Source organism: Pseudorasbora parva, chromosome 21, assembly GCF_024679245.1.
Source record: "Pseudorasbora parva isolate DD20220531a chromosome 21, ASM2467924v1, whole genome shotgun sequence".
NCBI classification, from domain to species: domain Eukaryota; kingdom Metazoa; phylum Chordata; class Actinopteri; order Cypriniformes; family Gobionidae; genus Pseudorasbora; species Pseudorasbora parva.
This window is the reverse complement of record NC_090192.1, coordinates 37,320,863-37,346,288: the sequence shown is the minus strand read 5'-3', so window position 1 is coordinate 37,346,288 and position 25,426 is coordinate 37,320,863. Positions and strand designations below refer to the sequence as shown.

The 25,426-nt window shown below is 38.9% G+C and overlaps 3 protein-coding genes across 3 annotated transcripts in view; all 3 read left to right on the top strand.

The window, feature by feature from the left end:
* The window catches only part of LOC137056499 (sushi, nidogen and EGF-like domain-containing protein 1), a 5,708-nt gene extending 1,921 nt beyond the window's left edge, over positions 1–3,787 (top strand). Inside the window, exons 3-8 of the mRNA XM_067430619.1 lie at positions 441–568; positions 1,227–1,505; positions 3,029–3,124; positions 3,227–3,374; positions 3,534–3,616; positions 3,710–3,787. Coding sequence (XP_067286720.1) covers positions 441–568; positions 1,227–1,505; positions 3,029–3,124; positions 3,227–3,374; positions 3,534–3,616; positions 3,710–3,787 — 812 coding nt within the window. The remainder of the gene's footprint in view (positions 1–440; positions 569–1,226; positions 1,506–3,028; positions 3,125–3,226; positions 3,375–3,533; positions 3,617–3,709) is intronic.
* The window catches only part of LOC137055351 (sushi, nidogen and EGF-like domain-containing protein 1), a 27,706-nt gene extending 2,280 nt beyond the window's left edge, over positions 1–25,426 (top strand). Inside the window, exons 2-7 of the mRNA XM_067429078.1 lie at positions 22,565–22,698; positions 22,797–23,075; positions 23,232–23,327; positions 24,444–24,594; positions 24,736–24,818; positions 24,900–25,426. Of these exons, the coding sequence (XP_067285179.1) occupies positions 22,565–22,698; positions 22,797–23,075; positions 23,232–23,327; positions 24,444–24,594; positions 24,736–24,818; positions 24,900–24,983 (827 nt within the window). The 3' untranslated portion in view covers positions 24,984–25,426. The remainder of the gene's footprint in view (positions 1–22,564; positions 22,699–22,796; positions 23,076–23,231; positions 23,328–24,443; positions 24,595–24,735; positions 24,819–24,899) is intronic.
* On the top strand, positions 9,747–14,151 carry LOC137056495 (mucin-22-like). The gene is made up of 4 exons (XM_067430618.1): positions 9,747–9,783; positions 11,538–13,282; positions 13,374–13,549; positions 13,800–14,151. Exons 1-4 carry the CDS (start codon positions 9,747–9,749, stop codon positions 14,149–14,151), a joined length of 2,310 nt encoding a protein of 769 aa, XP_067286719.1.

Sequence of the window (25,426 nt, the reverse complement as noted above, 5' to 3'; positions counted from 1 at the left end):
TAGTCAAAGTATGAGAAATAGACCTGATAGCACTTTTTAATAAAGTGTGGCACTTTTTTCCTATTGTTTAGACGAGAAGAGATGTCACAGATGTCATTAAATGATATATCAACATACAATATTGTTGACAAAAAGATGGGACTAAAATAGAAAAAAAAGTAATAGAAAAAAATATTTTGTTTTGATACATTTTGCATAAACTCATGTAATGTGTTTGTATGATTAGTTTATATATTTAAAACAACATGCAAATTAATATTTCTTTTTGTGTGTAGCATTTAATTCATGTCTTCTAGCTTTGAGCTCATCTATATGCTAGTATGCTTGTAAAAATGATGGGGAAGAAGCACATACACAAATTAAAATTTAAACTAGTTCCTCGAAATGTAAACATCAGGTATGAGACATGTAAGCAAAATATTTTTTTTTCTTGGCATCAGGAATATTCTACCCATTCGGCTCAGCAGCAGGAGACATAAGAAACGCTGCTGTTGATGATGGAAGCTCCTCAGTTATTCAGCTGTCGAGTCCATTTCTGTTCTTTGGCCGCACATACCAGCAGATTTATGTAAGAATTTGATTCCATCTTGATTCAACTGGTTTTCACACTTGGGTCCTCTTTAAAAGAACCAAACTTAGACTCCTTTAAGTGGACCAAGAGACCTAAAAGAGGACTTGGATCCTTTTCTGTCCACTTTAGCAGAATGTGGTCTTAAACACCTTTGTGATAGCCTGACAAGCCAGACCCACATCAAGATGTTTGGTCTGGAAACTCACCATTGACGGCTCAATCTGAGGGGCGGATAAACGGTTGTCTTTCAAACTCGCTCTGCACGTGATAGGATAGCGCTACAACCAACCAGAGCAACGAAGGTGAAGCAGAGTTCACAGATTAAACTTTCACCGTATCCGGTTGGCAAAACTCTGAACACATCTTCTCTTTTTAAGAATGACTTCAGTGCCATTCTTTGTTCTTTTCTCAGAGAAAAGCTTAACTCCAAGTCTTCCAGAGTCACGGTCAAAGCCTATTTGAAAGACCGCCGTTCTCCAGCTTCTGTGTTTACTACGCAAGCGCAACTCGGCCGTCATTATGTTAAGCCCCGCCCACCAACTCTATACACGATGTGATTGGCCTGACCAGAGTTTGGTTTTTACAGCTCAGAAGTGTATTGAGAGAGCTCTGTGATCATGTGGCTGTGATTTTGATGATATTTCTCATGTTTCAGGTTAATAATAATGGACACCTCACATTCAGCCAGGCTTCATCACAGTATGTTCCCTACTCTTTTCCTGCTAAGAGAAGTCAAGATATAATCGCTGGTCTCTGGACTGACCTTGATAACCGTGTGAGAGGAGTGGTTTCATATCATCAGTACACTAGTGGAAGCGTTCTCACACGAGCCACTCAGGATATAAACAATCACTTCTCAAATCTGACCTTCAACGCTTCTTGGGTCTTTGTCGCAACGTGGGATAAAGTCGCTTACTCTCCCATCACAAACACAGTATGTTTGATATACTTCTGAAATATGGCGGTTTTCCCTTTATCAATAATTCAGTTCAATGCAATTTCAGAATCTTTATTGAACACATTTAGTTCACAAAAACAGTGACAGAGAAAATTATAATAAATTAAAGGTGCCCTAGAATAAAAAATTGAATTAACATTGCCATAAGCCGCATTTCTACCGCAGGAGCTTTCCCCAGGAACTAGGAACTTTGGGGTGGTACTCGGTGTGTTTCGACCGCAGGAAACAGGGTCATATTGAAGTTCCGTGTAAATATTTACCCCTCCAAATGCCCCTGCTCACAAGGTAGTACTTTGGAACTTTCGAGGGCAGGACTTGGGAGCTGAAAATACTGACTGGTTAAGCTCATGTGTTCGTCTCAGCCATCTCACGGTCAATGTCCTTAATAGCTGATAATAACATGCATTGTCATTTTAAATCTAGCTTTACAAGCTTTCAGAATACGCTAGTGCTCTTTTCCGCCGTTTTGTAAATTACTTCTTTAGTCAACCAATACATAACCAGCAAAAGCAGCCCAGCTTGAATCTCTTCCATACTCTTTATTAATTTCACCACGTAAACGACCTGACCTGATTCCTTTTGAGTGTGTGTCCTTACATGACGTGACAGCGTGCGCCGCGCTCAGACCAGGCTATAATGTTGATGAGAGGAAAGTTCATTTTTCTGAGGGGTAAGCTTTTTATTTCGTAAGAAGTAATGAAGATAATGTTGGAATAATGACACAGATGCCTGGCTGCACCCTCTAATCTCATCTTCACAGTACTTTAGACCGTAATGGAAATGCAGACAGCAGCAGGTCTGGGGGTAAAAAAGTACAAATTATTCCGGGTAATTTTGGCGGAAATGGCGCTATTGTGAAATAATAAGAGTTCAGTACATGAACATCACATACTGTGAGTCTCAAACATCATTTCCTTCTCCTTGTAAATCTCGTGCATGAAAAACACCACAGAAAAATAAGTGATTCTCAACGTAACACCAACTGTGACGCAATCGCTGGGATCATTTAATATGTATGCCCCCAACATTTGCATATGTCAGCACATGATCATTGTCAGGTGGAACTGCAGCCGAATCATTGGGAGTTCTGCAGATAAACAAGCGTCATGAAAGGATAGCGAACTGAACTTGAACTGAACGCTGAACAACTGAACTTGTGTCAGCTGCTGAAATAAGCCAAGCATATGGCTTAGAGCAGAGCAGAGCAGAGCATTAGACCATCCTAGGGACAATTTATAGGGTTGTAAATGGGCCTGTAAAACTGTATCTGGACAGTTTTTGCCCTTAAATAAGCCACATACCCTCTATGTAGATATCAGGGAACAATTTAACATATTGTTTCAACTCATTCTAGGGCACCTTTAAAACAGTAAAAATAACAATGAGGTCACTCAGTAATGCTCATAAAAATAATATTCAATAATACAAAAATGTAATAAAAAAGATGAACAATGAATGATACATTTAAAGTGATTGTCCCCCCCCCCCACTCTTTTCAGAACACAACGTTTCAAGTGGTTTTAATATCAGGCAGTAATTTTTCGTTTATTCTGATGAATTATGCTGACATTGCTGAAACAGGACTTCCAGTGGAGGTAAAAGAAACATCTGTGTTAAGTACTGCTCACTACTGTATAACAGCATATGTACTGTATATATACACTATCTGTATGATTAATGTTTTTACATACTTTCAGGCTGGTTATGACACAGTAAACTCCACTGACTACTTTATGATTAATGGATCAAACAACGGGAGCCTCATCTCAAACCTCAAAAACTCCAGTAATGTCAATGTTCCCGGTCGATGGGCCTTCAGGGTGGACAGTAGAAACGTGTATAAAAGTAAGAAGTATTTTCTTTTTATAAAAAAATAATATATATTTTTGTTTTGATGAATTTCATATAACACATTATTATTATTATTATTGTTGTTTATTATTATTATGTGTATTATTAATGTCAACACATATGAGTATTTTAGACGTTTGTGTTTCCCTGTAGACAACGTCATTGGACTTCGAGTGAGACTTTCCTCATTTTTAGACCTAACACAGAATGGAAACGTTGCGATTGTTTTACAGCAAGTACGTCATGCTTACTATGAATATTTATACAAAATACAGTGCTAATAGATGATTCATGGAAAGATTGATCTGTCTGTCTATCTTTTGTTTCAGATAAAACAGGAGCTGGTCAAGAACGGTCTGCCAAGCAGCATAGAGCTGAAGTTAAGAAAAGTGCAGAAGATAAACTAATAAATTCAGTCTCCTTCAGAAAAAGAAATAAAACAATCCGGTTTTCTTAGTGTCTGACAGCAAATATCTCAATGATCATATGAAGACAGTAAAGAATCTTAATTTATGAAGAATTTAGAAAGACTCACTTAAAGCACTTAAACTATCTGCTTTGAAGGGGTACTTCAGCGCTGGAAAGATGAATCTGTATTTTAACTAGGTCATTAATGTAGTAGAAATGTAAAATTATTTTAGAATTTGGTGCCCTCTAAACTGAGAAAAGACAGAAAATGTATGTTTGTCTCATGGGGATGAAAGACAACAATTCCCAGAATGCTTTGCTGCCCTGTGAGGCCATTCCCAAACCCACCGCTATTGGATCACTGTGACTGAGTTATAGAAGATTAAAAACTGAATGTGTCTGTGTTCAATATAATGAGTGAGTCACCACGTGAGTCTCACAGCACTAGCTGCAGGAGTCAGATTACATTTAACGTCATAAATGAGCTGAATGAGCTCTCGTGATGAGAGCTGAGGTAATCGCGACCACATTCGCGGCATACATTCACAACGCCAGTTCAGTCTGGCGTGTTTTCAGTTCATGCATTTGGAAAATTAACTTTTATAGAAATTAATTTGAGAAGTTAAAACACTTGCATTGCTCTCAGCATAGGTCCGTTTAAATGAATCCCTGAAGATTCGAGCTGAGCTGTGAGTGTGATCTCCATCCCCCATTTGCGGGTTGAAAATATGAGGAAATGGCTCCCTCTGCTGGCTGTAGTCTTTAGCCTTTGGCCAAACATTCCAAAGATGACGCAAATATCGTCAATTTGCGTCATAGGAGGAACTTTTCCAGAAATAAAATGCATAAATCTCTCGTCTCAGGGGGATATGAGGGGGGAAGCACAATCATTTGAATATACTCCAGGGTTTCTACTGATACAAAGCCATATGTTAATCACTGAAGTAACCTTTTAAGGAAGCACTAGACTTCTTTGCGTTATTATGGGATTTTTTTCAATGAATCAGTAATGTATTTCACAGATCTCGTCTGAATGTTTCATTCACAAATCAGACTGATCCGATCCAGGTTCAGTTCAATGATCCGGGCTCTAGAGAGGAAATCTTTCAATAAATAATAACATACATTTCTGTCTTGCTTTTCCTCACACAAAGCTGTTGTATGATTTTTGAAGATTAAAAAAAAGTGAATGAGTTGTATGACTAACTTCTTCTTTCGGCTGTTCCCTTCAGGGGTCGCCACAGCGAATCATCTGCCTCCATCTAGTCCTATCCTCTGTATCCTCTTCTCTCAGACCGACTACCTTCATGCCCTCCTTCACTACATCCATAAAACTCCTCTTTGGTTTTCCTCTTGACCTCCTGCCTGGCAGCTCTAACCTCAGCATCCTTTTACTGATGTATTCACTCTCCCTCCTCTGAACATGTCCAAACCATCTCAACCTGGCCTCTCTAACTTTGCCTCCAAAACATCTCACATGCGCTGTCCCTCTGATGTACTCATTCCTGATCCTAGCCATCCTCGTCACTCCCAAAGAGAAACTTAACATCTTCAGCTCTGCTACCTCGAGCTCTTCCTCCTGTCTTTCCCTCAGAGCTACTGTCTCCAAACCATACAACATCGCTGGTCTCACTACTGTCCTGTACACCTTTCCTTTCATTCTTGCTGGTACACTTTTATCACACAACAGACCTGACACTTTTCTCCACCCATTCCAACCTGCCTGCACACACTTCTTCACCTCTTTTCCACACTCCTCAGTGGTCTGGACTGTTGACCCTAAGTACTTAAAATCCTGCACCTTCTTTACCTCTTCTCCCTGTAACCTCATTATTCCACTAGGTTCTCTCTCATTCACACACATGTATTCTGTCTTGCTGCGACTAACATCATACATTTATTTTTTTTGCATCTTTTTAATACTTTAAAGGCTAACTTTACTGAAAAGCACGAGCAGTGGTTATTTAAAGTGTCTCCTTTACCATTCCCCTTTAGGTGAATTATTTCTTTAATGTCTGCTGTTTTTGCCCCATCACGGTGTATCATAAACTGTTATCAGTAGAGCAATGTAAAGTTTTGAATCCATGAACTGTAAATATAGATATTGGATGCAATGTAAACATATAATCCGTTAATAAACGTATTTTAAAATTAAATGTCATATTTCAATGCATGATCCTGTTGCTGCTTTCTGTCTGTAAAATGTCTTTCTTCTGATGAACACAAAAGATGTTTCGAATAATACGGATAACCAGACAGTGGATGTACCCCATTGACTTCTATAGTGTGGGGAAAAACACTATGGTCAACGGGGGCTATTTAATGTCTGGTTACTGACATTCTTCAAAATAACTTATTTTGTGTTCAACAGAAAAAATAAATTCATACAGGTTTGGTCTTGGTCTCATCAGACCAGAGAATCTTATTTCTCACCATCCTGGAGTCCTTCAGGTGTTTTTTTTAGCAAACTTTCATGTGTCTTGCACTGAGGAGAGGCTTCCATCGGGCCACTCTGCCATAAAGCCCCGACTGGTGGAGGGCTGCAGCGATTGTTGACTTTCTACAACTTTCTCCCATCTCCCGACTGCATCTCTGGAGCTCAGCCACAGTGATCTTTAGGTTCTTCTTTACCTCTCTCACCAAGGCTCTTCTTCCCCAATAGCTCAGTTTGGCCGGACAGCCAGCTCTAGGAAGGGTTCTGGTTGTCCCAAATGTCTTCCATTTAAGGATCATGGAGGCTGAAGCGCCAAACTGCTGAAATCATGTGACATTGGAGACCCGAATCACTGATCGATTCACTGATTTATTAACCGTTTGATTCTTTTTGGAGGCACATGGAGGAGAAGACAATGCTGAATAAAGTCGTAGTTTTTGATATTTTTGGACCAAAATGTATTTTCGATGCTTCAAGAGACTCTAATCAACCAACTGATGTCTCATATGGACTACTTTGATGATGTTTTTATTAGCTTTCTGGACATGAACAGTAAAGTGGGCATTGACTGCATTATGCTCTGGGACTAAAATATAGAATATCTTAAACTGTGTCTGAAGATGAACGGAGGTCTTACGGGTGTGGAACGACATTAGGGTGAGGCGTTAATGACATCAATTTCATTTTTGGGGGAACTAACCCTTTAAGTGCAGCAGACATTTTTGTAACCTTGGCCAGATCAGTGCCTTGCCACAATTCTGTCTCTGAGCTCTTCAGGCAGTTCCTTTGACCTCATGATTCTCATTTGCTCTGCCATGTGCTGTAAGGTCTTATATAGACAGGTGTGTGGCTTTCCTAATCAAGTCCAGTCAGTATAATCAAACACAGCTGGACTCAAATGAAGGTGTAGAACCATCTCAAGGATGATCCGAACTCTGTAAAAAAAGAAAAGAAAATCAAGGTCTCCAAATGAAACGTTTTTACTGACTGATCACATCTAAATTTTTCAGTTGGCCAAATTGAATTTCCTTGTATTGATGCTATGTAATTCACAGAAAATCAATTTGGCCAACTGAAAAATTTAGATGTAATCAGTCACTAGAAAATTTTCAATTGAGGCCTGAATTTTTTTTTCAGTGAAGAAATGGACAGCACCTTAAATATATGATACGAGTGTCACAGCAAAGGGTCTGAATACTTAGGACCATGTGATATTTCAGTTTTTCTTTATTAATAAATCTGCAAAAATTTCAACAATTCTGTGTTTTTCTGTCAATATGGGGTGCTTGTTTGTACATTAATGAGAAAATGAGGAATGAGCAAACGGCTGCAATATAACAAAGAGTGAAAAATTCGAGGCAGTCTGAATTCTTTCCGTACCCACTATAGTGTTGATATGACAACTATTGAACACGCTAAGTTTCGTTATGCTGGCATGTGTGGAACGTTTTAAACAATGTGTGTTACAACTAACCCCGCGTTAGGTTGTGTCCTGCTCACCCCATGCTGGAAAAATGACGGTGTTTTAAAATCAACTGAGATACTGTTAATTTACTGAACAATGTTAAGTTAGTAGCGTCACTGTAATCAGATACTCCCCAACACTAAATGTTTGGTTTGTCTTCATTCTGTGCATTTTTGTGGTTTCAGCTATGGTTCCTTGTTCATTACTATGAATAGCTGCATCGTTCTTTGCATCGTAATCCAGTAGTGCGGGCTTTGGGAATGGCCTCGTATGGCAGCAAAGCATTCTGGGAATTGTAGTCTTTCATCCCCATGAGACAAAAATACATTTTCTTTGTCTTTTCTCAGTCTAGAAAACACCAATTCAAAAATATTTTCACATTTCTACTACATTAATGACCCAGTTTAAATACAGATTCATCTTTCCAGCGCTGAAGTACCCCTTTAAGTTTGACCCACTGGAGTCACATGGACTATATTAATGATGTCTTTACTACCTTTCTGAGCCTGCGTCAAAAATATCTTCATTTGTGACCAGAAGATGAATGAAGGTGTTACGGGTTTGGAATGACGAAAGGATTAGTGCGGAAGTGGCTCAGTGGTTCATGTAGGTTGTCTACAAACCAGAAGGTTGGTGATTCAATCCCCGGTTCCACCTGACCAAGTTTTTAACATACATACAAATAATTAAATGTGTGTATACTGAAGATATGAATAGTTTAAATTTAGACTGGATATTGGACTTCAAGACTTAGACAACCTAATTTTCGGATCATGGAAACTTGAATGCATAATTAAAATATAGGGCACAATATGTATAGATAATTTTTATGATACTTTTATGGTGCTTTTGCGTCGTTTTTGTAAGGATGTTCCGGATGAAAGAAAGCTGTAATGGTTTTGTAAAGCTTTACACTGTAAAAATAAATAAAAAGTCTGTAAACTGCTCTGACTTCGGTAACCTTTTGTTGTTGTGCTGGTTACCGGTTACAAATATTTGAGGTTAGGAAAAATGCATTTAGTCACTCTTTCCTGATAAACTCTGAAACCCTACCTTATAATCTAAAGATGTCAATAACAGCATTCTTTTTTTCATTCCAGAAGATATTTCCTCTTAAACAGGTCCGAGACTCATTTAAAAGCTGCGAAACTTCCTGCTAATCCACATCAGGGACAAAAGCAGCAGAAGAAACAGTTTGAGGTAATACTTTAACTTTTCTCTTTAATGTTAAGCTCTATAAACTATATTATCATTAGACTATTCATGATTACTTGTGCAATGGATTGAAAAAAATCTCTCTCTCTCTCTCTCTCTCTCTCTCTCTCTCTCTCTCTCTCTCTCTCTCTCTCTCTCTCTCTCTCTCTCTCTATATATATTTTTTTTTAAAAAAAATTTATAAAAGGCAGATGATAAAATAAATTTAAAAAAAGTTTGAACACATTACTATTTGTAATGTTTTTGAAAGAAGTTTCTTCTGCTCATCAAGCCTGCATTTATTTGGTCAAAAATTTAAAAAAAATATTTTGTGATTATATTACAATTTAAAATATTTGCTTTTTATTTTATTATACTTTTAATTGTCATTTATTTCTGTGATGCAAAGCTGACTTTCAGGATCGTTTCTCCAGTCTGCAGTGATCATGATCCTTCAGAAATCATGTGTTGGAAACAGTTCTGCTGCTTAACATATTTGATGAATAAAAGGTGCAAAAGAACTGCATTTATTCAAAATAAAAACATATTTTCAAATAATCTAAATCTCCTTTACTATCATTGTTTTATCAATTTAACACATCCTTGCTGAATAAAATTATTGATTTATAAATAAATAAAAAGATGACTGACCCCAAATTACTGACCAGTAGTGTATATTTTTGTTACAAAAGATTTCTATTTTTAAAACATTTGCTTCTTTTTTTTTTGTTTTTATTTTTTTTTACTTTTTATTCATTAAAGTATTATAAAAAAGTATCACAGGTTATGAAAAAAAATATTAAGCAGCAGAACTGTTTCCAACTTTGAAAATGAATCCTCATATCTGAATGATTTCTGAAGGATCATGATCACTGCAGACTGGAGGAACAATCCTAAAAATTCAGCTTTGATCACAGAAATAAATGACAATTTAAAGTATAATAAATTGAAAACCAATTATTTTAAATTGTAATAATATATCACAATATTAATTTTTCTCTTTATTTTTGATCAAATAAATGCAGGCTTGATGAGCAGAAGAAACTTCTTTCAAAAACATTACAAATAGTAATGTGTCCAAACTTTTGGGCTGTACTGTAGATGTAATTTAATAATTAATATTTTCTATTATCTATCTATTTCTATTTTAATATATTGTCAAATGTTATTTATTTCTGCGATCAAAGCTGAATTCATCGCCATTACTCTTATTTTCGATGCTAGACTCTCCTTAGTCTTCTTCTGTCACATGATCCTTCAGAAATCATTCTGATATGATGATTTGCTGCTTAAGTAACATTTAAATTATCAATGTTTATAGATTTGTTTTTGAAAACCAGGATTTTTATTTGACATATACATTATCATCATTATAAATGTCTTTACTGTCGCTTTTGATCAATTTAATTAAAAAAAAAATGCTGAAAAATTATTATTATTATTATTTATTTATTTTTAATTTCTTTCAAATAAAATCTAATATTTGTAAAACGTAGTTTTACCAAACAGTCACATTTGCTGTTACAATGGGTATTAAAGGGTATTATTAAAGTGTTTTGAAGGCATGACAAGTTACTTATATATAAATATTTGTATTTTTAATCATATTGAGATTATACTGTACATGACTGTAAGTTCTTTGTGAACTAATTAAGCTGTTTATGCTGTTTATTACATATTTTAAAGTAACTGTAGAAATGTTTTTGTCATGAATTTAAAACAAATTCACTAATATTGTCTAAAAGCAATAAGGTGCTGTTAATATAAGAAATATACATAAAAGTATGCATAGTGTAAAATGCATAGTAGGACAATGGTTGATAATTAATAATAATTTGGTTTTGAAAATTAGCTGTTTTAAATGTTTTTAAATGACTCAGATTTGATTAAATGTTTGACTAATGTTTTCTAAGGGTTTTTAGTAAGAGGTATTCCAGACTGAAACTGGTTTAAATGTATTTATAATAATGCATGATCCTCAAATAATGCTTTCTGATTACAGAAGAAGGAATTCTGGTTTAATCTCTGACTTCATGAGATCATCATGAGATTGTCTCTGGTTTCACAGCTTCTGCTGGTGTTCATATCAGTCTTCTGGCTGTCACTGAGTAAGGTTTTTTCCTGTTTGATTTTCAGTCTTAATGTGGCAAGGACAATTAAAAAAATATATATTAAAAAAATAAAATAAAAATAAAAAATAAAAATAAATATATATATATATATATATATATATATATATATATATATATATATATATATATATATATATATATATATATATATATATATATATTTTTTTTTTTTTTTTTTATTTTTTTTTTTTTATTTTTATTATTATTTACTAATCAACTCTCACCCTCTTTAAAAGCCAGGGCACAAACAACAGCTGAAACAACATCTGCAGTGACAACAACATCTGCAACAACATCTGAAACAACAACATCTGAAACAACAACATCTGCCGCAACATCTGCACCGACAACAACATCTGCAACATCTGCAACAACCACAACATCTGCACCGACAACAACACCTTCAACAACATCTGCAGTGACAACAACATCTGCAACAACATCTGAAGCAACAACATCTGCCACAACATCTGCACCGACAACAACATCTGCAACAACATCTGAAACAACAACATCTGCCGCAACATCTGCAACAACCACAACATCTGCACCGACAACAACACCTTCAACAGCATCTGCACCGACAACAACACCTTCAACAACATCTGCAGTGACAACAACACCTTCAACAACATCTGCACCGACAACAACACCTTCAACAGCATCTGCACCGACAACAACACCTTCAACAGCATCTGCACCGACAACAACACCTTCAACAACATCTGCAGTGACAACAACATCTGCAACAACATCTGAAACAACAACATCTGCCGCAACATCTGCACCAACAACAACATCTGCAACAACATCTGCAACAACCACAACATCTGCACCGACAACAACACCTTCAACAGCATCTGCACCGACAACAACACCTTCAACAACATCTGCAGTGACAACAACATCTGCAACAACATCTGAAACAACAACATCTGCCACAACATCTGCACCGACAACAACATCTGCAACAACATCTGCAGTGACAACAACACCTTCAACAACATCTGCACCGACAACAACACCTTCAACAGCATCTGCACCGACAACAACACCTTCAACAGCATCTGCACCGACAACAACACCTTCAACAACATCTGCAGTGACAACAACATCTGCAACAACATCTGAAACAACAACATCTGCCACAACATCTGCACCGACAACAACATCTGCAACAACATCTGAAACAACAACATCTGCCGCAACATCTGCAACAACCACAACATCTGCACCGACAACAACACCTTCAACAGCATCTGCACCGACAACAACACCTTCAACAACATCTGCAGTGACAACAACACCTTCAACAACATCTGCACCGACAACAACACCTTCAACAGCATCTGCACCGACAACAACACCTTCAACAGCATCTGCACCGACAACAACACCTTCAACAACATCTGCAGTGACAACAACATCTGCAACAACATCTGAAACAACAACATCTGCCACAACATCTGCACCGACAACAACATCTGCAACAACATCTGAAACAACAACATCTGCCGCAACATCTGCAACAACCACAACATCTGCACCGACAACAACACCTTCAACAGCATCTGCACCGACAACAACACCTTCAACAACATCTGCAGTGACAACAACACCTTCAACAACATCTGCACCGACAACAACACCTTCAACAGCATCTGCACCGACAACAACATCTTCAACAGCATCTGCACCGACAACAACACCTTCAACAACATCTGCAGTGACAACAACATCTGAAACAACAACATCTGCCGCAACATCTGCACCAACAACAACATCTGCAACAACATCTGCAACAACCACAACATCTGCACCGACAACAACACCTTCAACAGCATCTGCACCGACAACAACACCTTCAACAACATCTGCAGTGACAACAACATCTGCAACAACATCTGAAACAACAACATCTGCCACAACATCTGCACCGACAACAACACCTTCAACAGCATCTGCACCGACAACAACACCTTCAACAACATCTGCAGTGACAACAACACCTTCAACAACATCTGCACCGACAACAACACCTTCAACAGCATCTGCACCGACAACAACACCTTCAACAGCATCTGCACCGACAACAACACCTTCAACAACATCTGCAGTGACAACAACATCTGCAACAACATCTGAAACAACAACATCTGCCGCAACATCTGCACCGACAACAACATCTGCAACAACCACAACATCTACACCGACAACAACACCTTCAACAGCATCTGCACCGACAACAACACCTTCAACAACATCTGCAGTGACAACAACATCTGCAACAACATCTGAAATAACAACATCTGCCGCAACATCTGCACCAACAACAACATCTGCAACAACATCTGAAACAGCAACATCTGCACCGACAACAACATTTGCAACAACATCTGCAACAACAACATCTGCCGCAACATCTGCACCGACAACAACATCTGCACCGACAACAACACCTTCAACAACATCTGCACCGACAACAACACCTTCAACAACATCTGCACCGACAACAACACCTTCAACAGCATCTGCAGTGACAACAACACCTTCAACAACAACATCTGAAACAACAACATCTGCACCGACAACTACACCTTCAACAACATCTGCACCGACAACAACACCTTCAACAACATCTGCACCGACAACAACACCTTCAACAACATCTGCACCGACAACAACACCTTCAACAACATCTGCACCGACAACAACACCTTCAACAACATCTGCACCGACAACAACACCTTCAACAACATCTGCACCGACAACAACACCTTCAACAGCATCTGCACCGACAACAACACCTTCAACAACATCTGCACCGACAACAACATCTGCAGTGACAACAACATCTGCACAGACATCTGCACCGACATCTGCACCGACAACAACATCTGCACAGACAACAACATCTGCACCGACATCTGCAGTGACAACAACATCTGCACCGACATCTGCAGTGACAACAACATCTGCACCGACATCTGCAGTGACAACAACATCTGCACCGACATCTGCAGTGACAACAACATCTACCACAACATCTGCAGTGACAACACCTGCAACAACAACAACAACAACACCTGCAACAACAACAACAACAACACCTGCAACAACAACAACACCTTCCAATAACATAGCATTGCCATTAACAACATCTGCAGGTAATTACGGAATGTTGAATTAGAACCAGATCTGTAGTGTGAACTGAACAATTTTGAGAAGAAACTGATATATAACTGATCATATATATATATGATAATTGTTATTATTATTATTATTATTATTATTATTATTATTATTATTATTAATTCATTAATTTATTTGTTTATTTATTAATTTATTTATTATTTTTTTATTTTTTTTTATCTTTTGTTGTTATATCAAAGGAACTCAAGAATGAAATGTCCCTCTCTCTAATATCACCTGCCCCTGACTAGTACGGAGCCCCTTACATGACATGCAAGAAAAAAAAAAGGTAAATAGTGCGCACGATTTACTATTTCGTTCCTTTGATTTATAAATTGTGCGCATGTTATACTAATTTGTTCTCTCGATTTATAAATTGTGCGCACGATTTAGTAAATCGAGGGAACAAATTAGTTAAACGTGCGCACTATTTATAAATCAAAGGAACAAAATAGTAAAATATGCGCATGATTTCTAAATCGAGGGAACAAAATAGTAAATTGTTCGCAGGATTTAGCCTACTAGTTTTTCCACTGCATGTCATGTGCGGGGCACCGTAGACTAGCTATAGCAAAAATAGAAAATTATGGATCAGTGCATGCTGAAAAACTATTGGCTATTTACAGAAATTCAAAGTGTCTTCAAAATACTTTAAAATGCCCTGCCTCAGCTGAGATCTCATCTGAGGGATGGGTCGTGAGGGACGGGTCGTGAGGGACGGGTCGTGTGGGACGGGTAGTGAAGGACGGGTCGTGAGGGACGGGTCGTGTGGGACGGGTCGTGAGGGACGGGTCGTGAGGGATGGGTCGTGAGGGACGGGTAGTGAAGGACGGGTCGTGAGGGACGGGTCGTGTGGGACGGGTCGTGAGGGATGGGTCGTGAGGGACGGGTAGTGAAGGATGGGTCGTGAGGGACGGGTCGTGAGGGACGGGTCGTGAGGGACGGGTCGTGAGGGATGGGTCGTGAGGGACGGGTCGTGAGGGATGGGTCGTGAGGGACTGGTCGTGAAGGACGGGTCGTGAGGGACGGTTTATGAGGGACGGGTCGTGAGGGACGGGTCGTGAGGGACGGGTCGTGTGGGACGGGTCGTGAGGGATGGGTCGTGAGGGACGGGTCGTGAAGGACGGGTCGTGAGGGACGGGTCGTGAGGGATGGGTCGTGAGGGACGGGTCGTGAGGGACGGTTTATGAGGGACGGGTCGTGAGGGACGGGTCGTGAAGGACGGGTCGTGAGGGACGGGTCGTGAGGGATGGGTCGTGAGGGACGGGTCGTGAGGGACGGTTTATGAGGGACGGGTCGTGAGGGACGGGCCGCGTGGGGACGGGCCGCGAGGGACGGGCCGAGTGGGACGGGTCGTGTGGGACGGGTCGTGTGGGACGGGTCGTGTGGGACGGGTCGAGTGGGACGGGTCGTGAGTGACGGGTCATGAGTGACGGGTCGAGTGGGACGGGTCGTGAGGGACGGGTCATATGGGACGGGTCGTAAGGGACGGGTCAAGTGGGACGGGTCGAGTGGGACGGGTCGAGTGGGACGGGTCGTATGGGACGGGTTGTGAGGGACAGGTCGAGTGGGACGGGTAGGTCGCATGTGAGGGCCGCCCGCACTTTAGCCAGTAAACACGCCATCAGAGAAGAGTTACTTCGATTAAAGTTTATGCATATGGATTCAAAAAATATGATGTGGCTAGATAAATCATTTGTAATAAAAAATACAATATTACATAAAAAATTACATATTTATAATAAATACTACAATATTACATAACAAAGAATGTCCTTTTTTTGTGCTTTTTTTCTTTCATAGGAATTACAACAACGACAACAACGACAGCAAAGGCACTTACAGGTAGTTACCCACATTTAAATGAATAATATTTTCACATCAGAATTACTGCAGTTTTGAGATTATGACAAATCTTCATCAGACACAGAGTTGGAGTTGGACTGCTGGTGAGGTGTTTGTTTTCCCACAGAAGGTTCTGTTTGGTGGGTTTATGCCAGCCCTTCTAAAGAAGTTATGTAGGCTGATTGTTATTTTGGAGACTTTCTGAATAGAGGATAGGGCTTTTTCATCGCCAATATCAATCTTTGAGATTAGCTCTGGACATCCCTAAAATATATATGTGTGTGTGTGTATATATATATACTGGGAATTTTCTAAAAGGGGCGGCTTGTACAACTTGAATGCTGTACCACCTGACCACTACAGATCCATTTTGGCTTTGATAGTGTTGCCATTGTAATGCACAATTATGAGTCTGAGAACATCACGTTTTGTCATCTTGTACAGTAAGTAGTACATGGCACGGATGCACCATGTTGTTATCAACTGTGCAAATACTGTGCAGGTAAGGATATTTTGCTTTCACCCATGTGTTTGAGTAATGTATTACATCTTTGTGTTTGTTAGATCACCTGTCTGTTTTTGGCATACTGTGGAGGTAAATTAATTATTGTGACTTTTGTACATCTGTTTAAGTATTAATATACTTTAAATGTTTTCCAGATGCTTGGAACATAGCCATCAATAATGCGACTGTAACTCCAAACACATCTGTGGCAGGTAAAGTATAAGCTATGCCATAATGACTGTGGAAGTTTTGACAGAAACAGAGGATGTATCATGAAAATCGATAATTCAGTAGTGTGTTTGTGTTTTTAGACAAAGACTGCAGATAAAAAGTGTTTCAAATTTGCAGATGCAAAAGAAAAACTACTCCCTGTTCAGACCATTATGTGCAACTACACACACACACACACACACACACACACACAAACCAAAAGTTTCCCACTTTAATATAGTATATAAGTGGGAAACGTCTGACCAATGACAAGACAGAAAAGTTCATTTGAATCAAATAAAACATAAACATATCTTTAGAGTAAAGACAATGCAATTGCACGATTTGGACAGATAATTCCTAGGACATTTCTGACGTGAATGCACCATTTTGAATTACGTTCACATCAGAAAGGGCCTATGAATCGGGCCCTGTGACAATCATCCCCTGCGAGTTACAGAAGGTAAAGCACCCTTCTGTCAATTTGCTTATATTTACTAAGGTGCCAGTATGGATCACTTTGGCATTTATTTAAACTAAATTACTCTGGGACATTTCCGACTGGATTTGGCCAACCCAAATTTAAAAGCTTCCCATTCCCAGTGATAAACATTTAATGATATGTTGTCTGAGCTTTAATAAGATAACTATGCAGGAAGAAACGCAGGCAGCAGGACTAATGAGTAGTACTACATTAACACTTCAGCTACTACTATTAACTAATATGGAACAAGCTTAACTAATTATAAATAACATAACATTTAGGTTATACTTCCCTATTAAGTAATTCATAATTACTGAATGAGAATAGCGTCATTAATGACTATTAACTAAGTGACAAATAATAATTAACATTATTGTGTGTCTGAGAGTACTAGTGATTTGACCATAATTTTAATGTAAAAAAAAAAAACGTTTTCCCTTTAAAATAATGGTCCAGATCACGAGTAGTTCCTGTAGTGATGTTGAGAGTAAACAAAAATATCTCACATCTCAGACACGTTCATTTTGTGATAGCAATTTATTTGTAATTCTTTGTCATTTGTCATAGTTAGTTCTTAATTATTCTAAATTGTTACCTATTTTTGTTTTATTTTTTTATATTTATATTTAAAGACACTTACCTGGCACACTTTGTTTCTTCAAAATCATTTGCAAGACCATACAGAGAAATGAATTAGTGGTTAAATATTTTACTGTCACATCCACATTAGTCCACCACCAGAGGGCATCATCGTCTTCCCGCTAGCCAGATTCAAACAGGAGCTCCATAAATCAGTGAAATGTAAACATCAGCTAACAGAAATTGTTTTAAATGCCTATGTAATACTGCTTTTCCCTATTGTGCCTGCAGGTGGCACTGCCACTTGTAATTATCACAAATGGTGTTAGGATCCTACTGGAATTGCTCAGCCTATCATTCTTCTCCAAAATAAATCACATTTTTGAGGGCCTAAACATGCTCAGAAATTCATGAAACTTTGCACATGCGTCAAAAGTGTTCATTTTCATAAATTCAGTTCAGTTAGAGAACAGACACTCCAATTAAAAACTGAACGTGTCTGTTCAATAGAATGTGATTTAGCCGCTGAGGGAGTCTCACAGCCCAAAACGCTGCAGGAGTCAGATCACATTGACAGTCATGGGTGAGCTCGTGACGAGAACTGAGGTAAACACGTCCGCGGCATAGATTCACAGCGCATGTTCAGTCTGGCACGTTTTCAGTTCATGCCTTTGAAAGCTTAACTTTCATAGGAATTAGTTTGAGAAGTTGAAAGACTTAGGGTGCTTTCACACCTACCTTGTTTGGTCTGGATTTTCAGACTTTTCAGTTTGGTACGAACCAAACCTCCCTCGGACCATGGTCTGGACCAAACAGACGAAATTTGGTCCGACGAAAAGAGGTAGTCTTGGTCCGGACCAAACAGAACAAAGGTTCGGTTCGTTTCGTGTGTGAAAGCATTTTCTGTATAGTTAGGACTTTCAGACCATTTACAGGAAGTTCTGGTGTAGGACTAGTGAAAAAACACAGATTAAACTCACAGCACATGCAGTGATGGAGCGCGCAGCATTTTAAACAGAACCGCTTGTGTAGTCATGTCAGCTCGCGTGAACAGCGTGCTCTGCTTGACTATATATATATATATATATACATATATATATATATATATATATATATATATATATATATATATATATATATATATATATATATATATATATATATATATATATATATATATATATATTTCTAATGTCTGTGAGAAGTAGCCTGTATGCTGAGTTTCGGTTTATTTATGAGACCGCTCCAGTTCATGTGCAACGCAAATGATCACTCCGTCACGGGATGTCTGCTATATTATTTATTTAAGCTTATTTATTAAATTCAGGCAAATTATGAAACATTTATTAAAATTAAGATAAAAAATATAAAGCTTTCTACAAAACAAATCTTAATAACGTGGTCAAAATTATTTCTGACTCGATGTCTTTGACATATATTGCACATTTGTGCACGTTTCATAATCAATATAGCCTAGATGAAATTTAAAAATAACATTATAATATTTAAACATAACTATAAAAAAATATATTTTTTTAAACATTGTTTGGCTAAAAAGCCTATCTTCTAGGAGCTCCTCCTTTCCTGTCAGCGCCGATCAAATGTCTGCACAACGAGGACGTTCAGTTGGTGAATTTGCCTCGAGTATAGCGAGTACAGTTATGTGCTGACATAACTGCAATGTGAAAGCAAACCAAAAAAAAACAAATGTCCAAACAAGAACTTTGGTTCAGACCTTGGTGGATACTTTCAGGTGTGAAAACGCCCTTACTTTACTTTGCTGGCCACACCGTTTAAACATGAATGCCTGAGGCTGCAGCTGTGAGCTGAGTGCTGTGAGTGTGATCTCCATCCCCCACACGCGAGTAAAAAACATGCGGAAATGGCTCCCTCTGCTGGCTGTAGTCTTTAGCCTCTGGCCAACAATTCGTCCGATGGTGCAAATTGGCGATATTTGCATCATAGGAGGAATTTTTCCAGAAATAAAAAACATAAATCTCTCGTCTCAGGGGGATATGAGGGGGGGGCACAATCATTCGAATACACTCCAGGGTTTCTACTGATACAAAGCAATATGCTAATGGAGTAACCCTTTGAAGTAACCCTTTAAGGTCTTATGATGTTAAATTGTGAAGATCTTCAGTTTTCACTGAACACCATTCCCGATGAGGACGCACCTTTTGTCAATTGCTTTGTTGGGTCTTTGACAAAATCTGTGGGAGGAGTAGCGCGGCGAAATTTTGTGTGGAATAATAATAAGAAGAACTAGAAAGTACAATTCCTGAAGAAATTGTGAGTGGTGCTTGCCGTGGCAAAACTCGGGGCCCTGTGGCATTTGTGATGCAAAAAAGCCAAGCAACATGATGTTAGCATGATGCTAACATGAATAGCATGTTGTTAGCATAGGATAAGCAAGTTATTAGCATAATGCTAACATGATTAGCATGTGGTTAGCACGATGCTAACATGATTAGCATGTTGCTAGCATGATGCTAACATGATTAGCATGATGCTAGCATGAAGCTAACATTATTAGCATGTTGTTAGCAGCATGATTAGCAAGTTATTAGCATAATGCTAACATGATTAGCATGATGTTAGCATGATGCTAACATGATTAGCATGTTGCTAGCATGATGCTAACATGATTAGCATGATGTTAGCATGATGCTAACATGATTAGCATGTTGCTAGCATGACGCTAACATGATTAGCATGTTGTTAGCATGATGCTAACATGATTAGCATGATGCTAGCAATATGATTAGCATGTTGCTAGCATGATGCTAACATGATTAGCATGTTGCTAGCATGATGCTAACATGATTAGCATGTTGCTAGCATGATTAGCATGTTGCTAGGTGGTTGCTAGGGTGTTTTTGGTGGTTGCTAGGCGGTTGCTAGGGTGTTCTGGGTGGTTGCTAGGGCGTTGCTAGGTGGTTGCTAGGCGGTTGCTATGGTGTTCTGGGCGGTTGCTAGGGCGTTGCTAGGTGGTTGCTAGGGTGTTCTGGGTGGTTGCTAGGGCGTTGCTAGGGTGTTGCTAGGCAGTTGCTATGGTGTTCTGGGTGGTTGCTATGACGTTGCTATGTGGTTGCTAGGGTATTCTGGGTGGTTGCTAGGGCGTTGCTAGGGTGTTGCTAGGCAGTTGCTATGGTGTTCTGGGTGGTTGCTATGACGTTGCTATGTGGTTGCTAGGGTATTCTGGGTAGTTGCTATGGAGTGGCAACATCCCATAATGATACCCCAAAATCACCTTGCCAGTACTAATTATATAAACCAACCCCCATGTCTCTATGATTTTCGGATGCAGAGATCTGAACAGTTGCTAGGGTACTCTGTTTGGTTGCTATGGAGTGGCTTGGCAGCATCCCATAATGCTACCCCAAAATCACCTTGCTAGTAGGAATGATATAAACCAACCCCCGTGTCTCTATGATTTTCTGATGCAGAGATCTGAACAGTTGCTAAGGTACTCTGTTTGGTTGCTATGGAGTGGCTTGGCACCATCCCATAATGATTCCCCAAAATCCCCCTGCCAGTATGAATGATATAAACCAACCCCCGTGTCTCTATGATGTTCAGATGTGAAGATATACACTTTGGATTTGGGTTGTTAGGGTGCTTGATAATGGTTGCTAGGGAGTGGCTAGGAGGTGTTGAAGGTGATTTGTGATTGGCCGTTGATGCCCTGAGTCAATCAAACCCACCCTCATGTTTCTATGACACTCCTATCCAGAGATATAACTTTGATCTTTTTCAATGGAAGTCAATGGGATCGGTTGTTAGGGAGCTCTAAACGGTTGCTAGGGCGTGGCTTAATAACATCATCATGATCCTGAGATAGTGATTGGTTGTCTGAGTAGATTGGGCCCACCCCCTTGTGTCTGTGAGTCTGTGAAACAGAGATATGCTCAATACAAAATCCCTATGGGATTTACCATTGAATGAGAAACGCATGCGTTGCATGCGTTTCATGGGACGACCCTCCCCATGTTAAGTCAATGGGCCTTTTTTTCGATTTTTGGGGAGCTCTAGCACCCCAGGGGTACAACTTACACCCCTTTGAGATGTGTGTGCTGAGAGATCCTATCAGCCCCTTCAAATTTCGTATTAGAGACGAGTGTTTTTGAAATCCTCGCTCGGAGCTACGAGTGGTCAAAGTTTTCGTCATGTTACGTCGATGGGACGTGTTCGCTACTTTTTCGCCCCTGGGGCGAGCCCCGTACCCCTGTATCTGTGGCGACCTGACAAATCTGTTTCATCATGAAAAAGGAAGCTGTTGTAAGTCAGGCATACAATCTGCCCCAAACTTCACATGCTTGCTAAGATTCCTAGCCTGTCATAGCGCCACCTGCTGCAACAGGAAATCACATGTTTTACACAGTAATTAGCTCCCAGAAACACATGTAAATATGCCATGAAGTACTAAACTATTGTATGTGATTTACGCCACGAAACAGGAAGTTTTTGTAACACAGGCATACAATGTCCAATCTGCCTTAAAATGTCATATTTTTGATAATAGTTCTGACCTGAGCCAAAATATTTGTTTTTCCTGAGGCCACCGGGTGTGTGGGCCCTTCCATTGCTGCTTAGCTTTAAATTGTTGTTGTGTTCTTTAAAATAAATTCAGAAAAAGTAAAGTATTCCTTAATATTGGCTGTGTCGTTTGAACGTGTTTTCTACATGTTATGATAGTAAGAGAACTTAACAGAATTTTTATTTGTTCATTGCAGCACCAGGAATATTCTACCCATTCGGCTCAGCAGCAGGAGACATAAGAAACCCTGCTGATGATGATGGAAGCTCCTCAGTTATTCAGCTGTCGAGTCCATTTCTGTTCTTTGGCCGCACATACCAGCAGATTTATGTGAGATTTTGGTTCCATCTTTTTCTGATTGGTGAATGCTTTATCAACTCCTCTGTGATCATGTGGCTGTGATTTTGATGATATTTCTCATGTTTCAGGTTAATAATAATGGACACCTCACATTCAGCCAGGCTTCATCACAGTATGTTCCCTACTCTTTTCCTGCTAATAGAAGTCAAGATATAATCGCTGGTCTCTGGACTGACCTTGATAACCGTTTGAGAGGAGTGATTTCATATCATCAGTACACTAATGGAAGCGTTCTCACACGAGCCACTCAGGATATAAACAATCACTTTCCAAGTCTGGCCTTCAAAGCCTCTTGGGTCTTTGTTGCAACGTGGGATAAAGTTGCTTACTACAACTTGACCAGCACAGTAAGATGCTATATTGAACACACGAGTACACAAATGAAAATGACAGAAAAATGTATAATGAATTAAAACAGAAATAATAATGATGATGTCAGTCAGTAATGCTCTTAAACAGTGAATGCTAAGTTTAAAGTGAATATGTTTTTCCAATCTTTTCAGGAAACATCGTTTCAAGTGGTTTTAATTTCAGGCAGTAATTTTTCATTTATTTTGATGAATTATGGTGACATTGCTGCAACAGGACTTCCAGTGGAGGTAAAAGAAACATCTGTGTTAAGAACAAAATTGTACTATTCAATACTCTATTACAGTAAATGTTCTGTGCATGCAGTGCCTTGTGAAAGTATTTGTACCACTTAATTTTTCACATCTCTATACTCCAAACACCATAATGAAAATAAATAAATAAATACAGCAGTATTTGTACTCAGTAATTGAAGCACCTCTACAGCCTCAAATCGTTGTGGGTATGAGGTGCAAAACATCTGCATTTGATTTTCTGCCATTCGTCTCCAGAGGCCTGTTGTATGAAACTAGTTGACCAAACTCTGAGTTTCAAAGTAAGTTTAGAGTTGACAAAACCATACAAATCCAACCTGGTTTAGATTCAGTGGGCTCGCAACGCTTGGTAAAAACTCAGGGTTTGATCCAAACTTTGCAATTTAACTCTGAAAGTGAAAAACCAGAAAGTGCAACGTTGAGAGTCACTGTGAGGCTCTTCTCACATGAGATAATTTACTTCTTTGAAGATGAAGAGATAGTAATAAAAAGTATCATGAAATAAAACGTGTTTACATGGCTGGAATAAAGAGTGTGATAGTTTGTTCAAGATTGGGCTCTGCCCAGGCCACTCAAGGACATTTGCAGAGTTGTCCATAAGCCACTCTTGCATTGTTTTTGTTCTTGTTGAAAATCCCTAGTATAATGTTGATGTCACCGAAGCCCCGCTCACTGTTGACAGCTGCATGCATGGTTACTTATTCGTGTTTGATAAGCGAGCTTCTGGGCTGCTGGTGAACTGTTAGCTGTCATTCCAACCCGATCTCACGACAATCCGTACATATTTTACGAGATGGCTAATTTGTATGAATTTGTACGACCTCACTCATATTCAATTCTTATGTTTTTTGCTAAATCGCTAAATCGCACATATATGATGAGTTACCCAAATGACCTCCCCTAAACCTACCTGTCGCTGCGGTTTAGACAAAATCTTACAAATTTGTACTAATTAACTAACAATTGTAAAGCGTAAGTATAAGCATAAGTATAACAAAAGTCTGCAAATTAACAAAATGAAGTGGTTCAAGTACATTTGCAAGATACTTTATGAACTATTTGCATGATTATAATGTTTTTACATATTTTCAGGCTGGTTATGACACAGTAAACTCCACTAACTATTTTATGATTAATGGATCAAACAACGGGAGCTTCATCTCAAACCTCAAAAACTCCAGTAATATCAATGTTCCCGGTCGATGGGCCTTCAGGGTGGACGGTGGAACAACTTCAAACAAAAGTAACCATTACTATCAGTTTATTCATCATTATAAATTGTGTTATGTCATTCCCAGAAAAAAAAAGTTTTACGAATCATACATGTACCATATGTAGACACTCAAACCGTGTGTATATTGTATGTTTGTGTGTTTCCCTTTAGACAACATCGTTGGACTTAGAATGCAAATTTCCTCGTTTTTAGACCTAACACAGAATGGAAACATTGAGATTGTTTTACAGCAAGTACGTCACAAACATTACTATTTACACAAAATACAGTGCTAATAGACAACATAGGAAAGATTGATCTGTCTTTTGTTTCAGTTAAAACAGGAGCTGGTCAAGAAAGGTCTGCCAACGGTCAGCATAGACCTAAAGTCAAGAAAAGTGCAAATGATAAAGCCGTAAATTCAGTCTCCTTCAGGAAAATAAAGTAATTTTCTTAGTGTCTGACAGCAAGTATCTCATTGATCTAAGTGAACTCTTTCTTCTGAATCTACTGCCAGATGAAGAACTGCATTTAATGTTGGTATGTATATATGTTTCTCGGAAAAAAGAATGCCGCTCAGCAAGAAGGACAATCCACCACTGAGATCATTGATCCTCCTCTTTTATTTGTCTCATCATGCTTTGTGTTATTAAAAGTCCCCAAGGGTTTCGACTAACCAGATCTGAACTGAGAAACGAAAGTAAACCTGTGAACTCTGTGCTTTAGCTAAAACTTGCGTAAGTATAAACATTCTTCGCCCCTACTGTAAACTATTTGCTTTCACGCCCTGGATAGTCTCAGTGGTGAGGACATTCAGAAGTTCATTACATTACATAAATGAAATATGTATATAAATATATAT